The sequence below is a fragment of the Sprattus sprattus genome (assembly GCF_963457725.1).
Source record: "Sprattus sprattus genome assembly, chromosome: 19".
In the NCBI taxonomy this organism is placed as follows: domain Eukaryota; kingdom Metazoa; phylum Chordata; class Actinopteri; order Clupeiformes; family Clupeidae; genus Sprattus; species Sprattus sprattus.
In genome coordinates this window covers 23,952,356-23,962,355 of record NC_137917.1, presented here as the reverse complement: position 1 = coordinate 23,962,355, position 10,000 = coordinate 23,952,356, and the positions used below count along the sequence as shown (strand labels likewise).

Sequence of the window (10,000 nt, the reverse complement as noted above, 5' to 3'; positions counted from 1 at the left end):
GAGAGGGAGGGAGAGGGGGAGAAGGGCAGACAGGGGCCACTGCTGTGTTGCCCCTGGGAGGTGACCCCACCCACCTGGCCGTGGGACGTGAGGCCCTAAACCTCCCGGCGCGATACACAATCTGATCAGATTAATATTCTGTGTCATTGTGTTAAGTACAGGAAGTCTCAGCAGCATTATCCCTGTTGTTCTAGGAGCAACATGGCCACTGGGAGGGAAAGCACGGGGTGTGCCCTCCACTCTGCTTTCACACACACACACACACACACACACACACACACACACACACACACACACACACACACACACACACACACACACACACACACACACACACACACACACACGCCCTCCACTCTGCTTTCGCTCGCAACTTTTCTGAAGTTCAGGAACTTGAGTCTATCCTTTTTTTTGACTGGGTTTAAATTTCCTTAAACTTTCAAAACTCCTCTTTTTACCGGTGACTGACCAAGTTATTTTTCTTTCCAAACGGGAGGCTTGGCCTAGTTGGGCCTGAGCGAAGGGCTACAGAGGCTGAGTAGAGCCTTGAGTTCTCCTGGTGTGACAGGACAGTGATAACCTCTCTCCCCCTCCATCCCGATAGAGAGGCTCCATTAGCCACATGCATAAGTCATGGCCAGATGGGGGGGGGGGGACGTGTAGCACTGGAGCGAAAGTGCTCTCTTTCTCTCCCTTGATCTCCCTCTCTCCCTCTCTCTTTCTCTCTCCTCTCCCTCTCCCTTTCTCTCTACCTCTCTTTCTCTCTCCCTCTCTTTCTCTCCCTCTCCCTTTCTCTCTACCTCCCTTTCTCTCTACCTCTCTTTCTCTCTCCCTCTCTTTCTCTCCCTCTCTCTACCTCTCTGCCTCTCTTTCTCTCCCTTTTTCTCTCCCTCTCTCCTTCTCTCTCCCTCCCTCTCACTGCTCCACCTCTGGCACCCTCTCCTTTTTAAGGTGGAGTTTTCCTTAGTTTTTTGGGGGTAGGCTCTTTCTTTCTCTTTGTCATTCTTTCTGTCTGTCTATCTTTCTTCCCTTTCTTAATTAGTCTCTCGTCATTCCATTCGTCTGTCTGCCTACCTCACCCCCCTCTCCCATTTCTTACTTCTTTCTGTCTTGTTGATATTTCTGTCTTTTGGTCCTTCTTTTTCTTTCTCTCTCTGTCTCTCTCTTTCTCTCTCTTTCTCTCTCTCTCTCTGTCTCTTGCTCTCTCTTTCTGTCTCTATCTCTGTCTCTCTCTCTCTCCCTCCCTCCCTCCCTCTCCCCCCCCCTCTCTCTCTGTCTCTGTCTGTCTGTCTCTCTCTCTCTCTCTCTGTCTGTCTTTCTCTCTGTCTGTCTGTCTCTATCTCTCTCTCTCTCCCTCTCCATGCCTTCCCAGCAGTCTTTTCCACTGCAGCCACCACCTCCCCTCTCCCTGAGCACCGGAGGCTGCTCTGCTGGAGTGGGGCCCTGTCCCGTCCCGTAGCCCGCTCTCTGCTCTCTGGTCCTTGGGGACGCCCGCAGAGGCCGGGGCCTCCATGTATGATGCACTGTAAATGGGACGTGACATTACATGAGGCCCCAGTGGACACGGGGCTGCCTGGCTCACCCCTACTCACTCACTCAGTCCATATAGAGGGAGAGGGAGGGAGGGAGGGAGAGAGAGAGGCATAGAGAGGGAGAGAGAGAGGCATAGAGAGGGAGGAGGGAGGAGGGGGTGGAGAGAGAGTGAGTGAGCGTACAGAAAGCATCTAAAAGGAAAAAGAGGCTTGGGAATTGGAGGGAGAGAGGCAGAGAACAAGAGAGAGAGAGGGAGAGGAAGAGAGAGAGAGAGAGGAAGTGGGAGAGAGAGGAAGAGAGAGAGAGAGAGAGAGAGAGAAAAAAGAGAGAGGGGGAGAGAGAGGGCAGAGCAGAGGAGGACATGGATGAGTCAGGCGGGAGCCGTGGGAAGATTCTGTCAGATGGGAGGATGAGCGAAAGACAGATAAAGAAGGAGAGAGAGAGAGAGAGAGAGAGAGAGAGAGAGAGAGAGAGAGAGAGAGAAAGAAAAGGCAATGAGAAAGACCAGGATGGAGCAGGGGTAGGGGGGGTGGTGGTGGTAGTGGTGCTGGGGGGGGGGGTTCTCTCACGATGGCAGGAGGGAGAATGGAAAACTAGAGAACGAGTGAAGGTGAAGAGTGAAGGAGAAGGATCAGGATGGAGCTGAGAAGGGGGTCCGCAAGAATGCAGCGCGCAAGAGTGTAATGGTCGTGTGAAGGAGAGGGAGAAGGAGAACGAGAAGGAGAACGAGGGGGGTAGAGAGAGAAAGAAAGAGACAGAGAGATATGGAGAGAGAGACGGAGAGATAGGGAGAGCGAGAGCGGCGAGAGGGAGAGAGAGGATAGGGCGAGAGGGCCGGAGGGGGAGGGGCGGGGGAGCGAGCGCTGCAGCCAGTCACAGCCTGAGCTGCTCTGCGGGGGAATGTTACCCTGGCAACACAATAGAAGGCACACTTGAGCACGAGCGTGCCAGCAGGGGGGAGAGGTGTGAAGGGACAGGTGAACAGATGGAGCTGACTGAGAGACAAGCTGATCAGCTGACTGACTCCCCTCGCATAGACACGTGTGTGTGTGTGTGTGTGTGTGTGTGTGTGCTTGTGTGTGTGCGCTTGTGTGTGTGTGTGTGTGTGTGTGTGTGTGTGTGTGTGTGTGTGTGTGTGTGTGTGTGAGCGTACATGGGTTGGCACCATTGCGACTGTAAATTGGAATTTACACGTTTTTGTCTCCAAAAGTGTAAAAAAAAATGTGATTAAACAAAGAGACTCATACTGGTACACTGGATGTATACGGTACATGCTATTCTCAAAGCAGCATATCATAACTAAAGAAGTGTCTTAAGAGAGGCTGCAGGGACAGATTATTTCATTGAAAGCAAGCAGCGCCTAACAGCTTTGGTGCATCTGTGCCGCTTCGGTGGCTTATTCCAGTGCAACGATGAATGCCTTATGATGACATATATGCTAAGGATTAGCAATTTGATTCTATCAAAGGAGCACTGATTGTTTCAGAAGCCTTGCAGTGGTTTGTCAGAGCATGGAGGCCAAGTTTGCTCTCTCAGTGCATGAACCGCTTCATTTTTTTTTAAACTGAACTGTGATTTAGTAAAAAGCAAAAAGAGTTCTTCACTTTCAGGAACCCTTTTTGTCCCCTCCTATTTGATGATGGAGGGCCCCAACCAGCAAAGCTACTTACTGGGAAAGCCTGTTTTGAAAATCCTCTCAAAATAAGACCCTGTTCCCGTGGCCAAGCCGAACTGCACTGACTCCAAACTCCTGAGCAAACTCCACTCTGAGCTGTTTCCTCTCCTGTGATGGAGCCTCTGTTCTCCAGTTCATTGACACACACACACACACACACACACTTAAACACTTACACACACACACATCCACAGAGCCTCTGTTCTCCTGTTCAGTGTGCAGGCGTTGGTTTTTTTCAAGTTACAGTTCAAAGTCTTACTTGCTCACACTGTGTTTGAAGTGTGTAAACAGTGACATTTTCGCTCACTATGTTTTGGAAATCGTAAACAAATTGAATAAAAAAAGAATGACTCATGACCATGTATGATTTTAAGAAGCTGTTGTTTAAGTACAGTAATAGTGATGAGTATCCAGGTCAGGACTAAGGGTGTGGACCTGGATAACCTGGTTCAAATCTGCTATGGTCATCGCTGCATGTCTTAACAATGAAAAGTCTCCAGTCTAGAAATGATGAAGTGTGAAAATGATGTCCCTCCTCTCCCCCCTCTCCTTGTTTTTTAAATGTTTAAAGACGTTGCGAAAGAAAGGCTTTAATGGTTGCAACAGCCCCGAGCCCGATGGCGAGGACTCCATTGACCAAAGCCCATTAAACGAGGACAAGTATCGCAAGAGCGAGGAGCTGGACATCCTGTTCAAGAGATATGGCGTGAGTACCCAAAAACCTTACTATTTCTCTACTTTGCTAACCTTCAATCCTTTCTCTCTCTCTTTCTTTCTCTGTCTTTCTCTCTCCCCCCTTTCATTCTCCGTCTCCCCCCTCTCTCTCTCTGTCTTTCTCTGATTCTTTCTGTTCTCCCCGGAACGGAAAAGGCTCTGAACAAGAAAGAGCAGCGGGACTCTGAGAGCCCAGAGACAGAGGAGCCCTTCTCGCTCACCCCCCGCACTGAGGAGAAATACAAAAAAATTGACGAGGAGTTTGATAAAATGATGCAGAGCTATAGGCTGTCAGTGAGTACCAGCGATGCGGCCGCTGCCACTGTGGCCACGGCAACAAACAAACAAGCAAGCAAGCAACTACAACGACTCACAGAGCACCTGCTCCCCCCTCCACCCCCCCCCCACCCATCTCTCACCTCCTCCTCCTCCTCCTCCTTCCCCTCCCTCCACTCTTCATCTCCCTTCATCTCTGATCCCCCTCCCCACCCCACACCCCCTTCGCTAAATGTGTGTGCTCGGACAAGGAGTGGGAGAAGGAGAGGTTGAGGGGTCTGGCTGGCCGCTTTAAATGAGGTTTACACAGGCGGGGCGAATCCAATTTCAAATGGATCTGTCTCAGTAGATTGAAAAAAAAAAACTACAAATCCTTGGCATGTCCAATATGTTTAATGGCCTGACTTGCTCCTCGCTCTGTTCTTTTTCCAGAGAATAACTCCATATGTTCCCGTAATTCCATTGATGTTTCTATTGGGACTTTTTTTTTTTTTTGTCTGATTGTGGCTGATCTCGTTGTTGGAAGCTGAGGCTGTTTTAGCCGAAGCTAAAGGATGAGCAGACTGGAAAGAGCTTTTTGGAAAAGGGGAAGGTTTAGGAGCCAGCTGCAGAGCCAAGCGCTCCAGAGCGGGCAGGTCCAGATGTGCTTTAGCCAGGGCCAGATGTGCTCTTCTCCCCCGGCCAGGTTTATTGCCTCTCTCTCCGCAAACCACGGCCCTGCAGAGATTCCGGTTTGTTTGAGATAAACAAAAAATCTTCATCTTAAAAGGGTTTATAGTTCCCCTAGTTCCAAGCAATCTTGATGCCCTGAAATGTTTTCAAGCGAATCATCTCAGATTTTATATGCTGGAGAAAGGACATGGACATAAATATGTAAACAGCACAACTATTTTATCTGGACTGTCATTTCCGGCAGGAATTTTACAGGGTAGCTGCAAAACGACCACATCCTCAGCCACTTGTCAAGAGCAGCTTTTTGACCCAGACAAACCGTCTCGGTTAGAAATGAGGTCCAGCACCTCGCCTCTGCCTCCAGTCCTGCTTCTCCTCTGGTCCTCTTCCTCCCTCCCTCCCTCTCTTTGCCCCGGCACACACACACCTCTCACTGGCGATGATGAGTGGGGGAAACGGAAGCATACAGCACCGATCTGTCAAACAGGCCTGTGGTCCCTCAACCGCGCCGAGCCCAACTCTGCCAGGCCCGGCCGTAACCCAAGCCCGGTCTGTGGGAGTGGGTAGGGTCAGTGTAGAGCCCCAGCCCCCGAAGGTCAGGGTTCAGGGGTACAGTGTGCTTAGAGGCGTTATTGATGATGATGTTATGTGTGTGTTTCTTTTATGGTAGGTGTGATTGCACTGTTGTTTTTTGGTCTTTTTCTGTTTGTTCGTCACCTTTAAATGAAGTGGGATTGTTTCGTGGCATGGTGTTGAATCTTTTGTAAAAGGAAAGAAGTGTATTTATGCGGTCATTCAGGGGCATTGGGCATTATCAATGTATTATGTATTTAGGAATCCCGATGGTATGATTTTCAATACCATCAAAAATACAGACATTTATTTTATTATTATTTACAGCGATCTCGCCCGTGTTCTTATGTGTTTACTCTACTCTGACTGTAGGTAGAGTGGTTCACTACACTTTCCATAATTGCATTTTGTATTCTGCGACCAAAAAAGGACGAAGGGTGGTGTTGAAATAAACAAAGGGTTAACTCTTCAATATGGAATCGTCCCTTAGCGCTCAGCTTCCTCACCATGACCCCTGACCCCTTTACTGAGTATAGTGGATGATTAGGTCAAATTAGGTAATTTCTGCTCTATAGGTCTCCTAGCTAATCAATCAAAGGTGATGAGTTTGGGAATCATGGAATTATTGCCACATATAATTTGATCTTGAGATGACTTCTTCCAACTACAAAAGCAGCCCAGTAGCCCAATGATATGTCAGTAGTCACCGTGGCAGCGACTTCTCCAGCAAGAGATGCGCAATCTATGGAAGAAGGGCGCTTATTATCTATTCATTATTCTATAGGTATTTAAATCCAGACTGATCTAAGTAGGCTAATTGCACAAGACGCACAGCATTGTAGGCTTGACGACGTCATACATCTTTCACCAGCAGCTGAGCTTTTTTTTTTTATGATGGTATTTGTGCAACAAAAAACTGTCATATTACGGATACCCCTGCAAAATGTCAGGAAGGTATGAAAAAAAAATAGATACCACCCAAGCCTAACGTTATGGTTTCTTAGTATGAAGAATTCTTTCTGTTGTGTTTTAATGTTTAGTGGTGTTTGTGGTGGCCATATTGTGGGATTGGCAGATGGGTGTTTGTCCTGGTGTTGTTAACACGCTTTGAATAGTCATGAGAAACGTCAAACTTTACAGTCAGTGACCTCCAGCCATGGGGTCACCTGACAGGGACAGGGCCTCTGACACTAAACTGACTTAATAAGAGGACGGACGCCAGTTACGTGGGGGGAATGCTCCCCCGGTGGTCACAACCTTGCAAGGTCGTCGCAAAAACCAGGGCCATAAATGTCAGTGCAGTTTGACCCAGCTGAAGGTGTGTGTGTGTGTGTGTGTGTGTTTTTGTGTGTGTGTGTGTGTGTGTGTGTGTGTGTGTGTGTGTGTGTGTGTGTGTGTGTGTGTGTGTGTGTGTGTGTGTTTTTGTGTGTGTGTGTGTATGTGTGTCTGTGTGTGATTGATTGTGTGTGTGTGTGTGTGTGTGTGTGTGTGTGTTGGATCCGTCAAATAAGCAGGGCTTCTCTGAAGTGCAGAGGGAACATTTCAAAGGCTCTCAGGACACGGGGGATCGTCGTAAACTAGGCCACCGGCGTAACTCACTCTGATATCATTACATCCAGGAAACACTCCAAATGTCAGGCCCTGCGGAGGGAAGAGGACAGGTTCTTAGAGACGTCAAACTTGACAGTGTCAAACTGTCATACACTTTAGACTAGTAGAGACACATTAATCATATTAATATTCCATATATATTAATACATAGACATAATTATTTGCCCCCCCCCCCTACTCACGTATTGTTGCTTTGTTTAGTTTGTCCGATTTACATTAAAGATAGAGATACATTAGCTTTTGATACACATGGTGATCGCTTTATCACAACGCTTTGTTGGCGGACTCTCACATCAGCTTACGACCGTCACCCATCACAGCTGCACCCCTCAGCTTTGTCGTCTGTTCCTGTATTTGGGGAAAAGTGCTCTCTTTGCCCCCACATGACGCGATCTGTCCCCCACACACACTGACCCGAATGTGGTTACACCTGCCTTTTACGGCCCAAGAGTGAAAAGAATATGTCTGTCTTTGTCCCGTTTTTAATAGTCCAAATCAAGTAAATCAATGGGGATGCTTCATGTTGTCGTCTGTGTTAGCCCCTGTGTTAGAGGCTGTGGCCCCTCTCCCCCCCCCTGCACCCCCCCTCCCATCCCCAAAATCTCTGGCAGAAGGTGGTGTTGGTTCAGTGCTGTATGCTCCTTGTTTCCTCTCCTCCGTCTGTCGTGCTGACCTCACGTCACGTCACACAGCCCCCACCACTGCCTCCCCTCCATCCCCCTCATCCCTCACCCCCCCTCACCCCGCCTGGCCGGTGTGCTGTGCTGTGACCCCAGAGCTATACCCCACAGTCTTGGCCACCAGCATGCTAGTTGATGATGATGATGGTGTTGTTGATGATGATGATGATGATGAAGGTTTTTGTCCTGAGCAGGGCCCTGTGATATAGCTATTTTCCTCTGATAGGGAGTCATGATATGGCTGAAGCTGCTTCGTTTTTTTTTTTTAATCCTGTCCATTCACATTATACACAAGAGGACATCCGGCTACGTAGTTGAGAGTCTACCCAGTCAGACCATTGGCAGTGCCAACCCAGTAACACCTTGCCAGCTGCTTCTCATGTCAGTTAGTTGGGTTTAGTTGTGCCCTCTGCATTCTTCCGGTAGATTCCACACCTCCACACAGAGTGAAGGTCCGCCATGGCATGAAGGGGAGAGAGTGGCAAAGGTCAAGCACTTCCTGTTATGCCTCCTCCTCCTTCTCCTCCTCCTCCTCCTCCTCCTCACCACCCGCCTCCCCCGTCCAGACTGCCAGGAACCAATGAGAAAAGGGAGAAGGACGGGGTGGAAGGCAAGCGAACAGACAGACCCAACTCCTCCAAACTGGGTCCCCTCGCACAGCACACAGGAGGCCTCGTATGGCCCACATTCTATATTTAGTGGCCCTGCCTGCCTGCGTCGCCAGAGTCGAGCTGGGGAGCGGCACAGCGAAAATGGGTTGCGGCACGCACACAGCCACTGGACAGTTTGAGTCCACCGGCACCCAGGGCCTGGAAAACCCTCCAACCCCAACCACCACACCACCACCCCCCCCCACCCCCGCCCAGCAACCCAACTCATATCCCTACCATACCCAACCACCACCACACCCAACCATCCAGCCACCACCACACCACCACACGCCCACCCACATCCCTACAGAGTACCATCATGGTCCCGGCGGAACTGTTAACTCATTAGAATCATTTGGCATTGCGCCCTCAGAAGACTGGAGAGTTCATTCTGATGCTATGCACACATCCACCACGCCCCACGTTGATAGGTTCCCCACCCTGGTAGAACCCTGGAGAACCACACATGAGCCCAGCACCGATGTCCCCCAACACCAATGTCCCTGAGACAGTCCACACAGAGACAGCCAACACAGAGACAGCCAACACAGAGACAGCCAACACAGAGACAGCCAACACAGAGACAGCCAACACAGAGACACTCAACACAGAGACACTCAACACAGAGACAGCCAACACAGACAGTCAACACAGACAGTCAACACAGAGACATGCCAACACAGAGACATGCCAACACAGAGACACTCAACACAGAGACACTCAACACAGAGAGACAGTCAACACAGAGAGACAGTCAACACAGAGACAGTAAACACAGAGACAGTCAACACCCCATTAGACCCGTTAGGTAGATTACGCCCTCCCCTACATCCTTTCATCCCCTGTTCAGTACTGTAAGCTTTAGCTTCTCTCCGTCCGTCCGTTCTGTTCTAGTATTTCCACATGTTCCCCTGGCTGTACCACAACAAGAGGCCATTTTTTAATTTCTGCACCAGTGCTTTGAAAACCACTTGTGGTGCACTTTTACTGACTAGTCGAGTGCTGTGTTCTTCAGAGAATGTAAGATTGAGAGAGGGATTGTAATAGTGAGAGAGGGATGGTTAGAGTGAGAGTGAAGGTAAGAGTGAGAGAGGGATTGTAATAGTGAGAGAGGGATGGTTAGAGTGAGAGTGAAGGTAAGAGTGAGGCATGACGTGGCATAAGACAGAAGTGGAATAACAGAGGGGCTCAAACAGAAGCACAAGATCTTTTCAGACATCTCTTATTGAAACCACTTGTGGTGCACTTTTACTGACTAGTGGAGTGCTGCTGTGTGTGGCTCCAGTAGAATAGCAGCCCTGCTTATATGATGTCAATACCAGGTTCAGGCAAGGGGTGTGTAGTATGATCGCATTAGCTTGAAGTATGACTGGTGACCAGATCTGCGGAGGGGCTAGAGAGAGACATTCTGTGATGTGTGGCCCAACTGGCTGGCTGTAGGTGTGGGGAGAGAGTACGACTGGTGACCAGGTCTGCGGAGGGCTAGAGAGAGACTTTCAGTGATGTGTGTCCCAACTGGCTGGCTGTAGGTGTGGGGAGAGAGGAACTCTGCACGTGACCTGTGTTGTTTCTGAGCACACTTCTCAGCTGCTTACTGCTTGAGTTGCTTTTCTTTT

General features: G+C 49.4%; 1 protein-coding gene across 12 annotated transcripts in view; it reads left to right on the top strand.

Annotated features, from left to right (window-relative positions):
- Positions 1-10,000, top strand: part of mef2d (myocyte enhancer factor 2d) — a 66,957-nt gene that overhangs the window by 34,923 nt on the left and 22,034 nt on the right. For 5 of the 12 annotated variants that reach the window (XM_080858369.1, XM_080858371.1, XM_080858370.1 and 2 more), the window contains exons 4-5: positions 3,780-3,914; positions 4,079-4,216. In XM_080858369.1, the coding sequence (XP_080714495.1) occupies positions 3,780-3,914; positions 4,079-4,216 (273 nt within the window). The remainder of the gene's footprint in view (positions 1-3,779; positions 3,915-4,078; positions 4,217-10,000) is intronic. The other 7 variants (XM_080858367.1, XM_080858375.1, XM_080858366.1 and 4 more) reach the window with 2 other exon arrangements.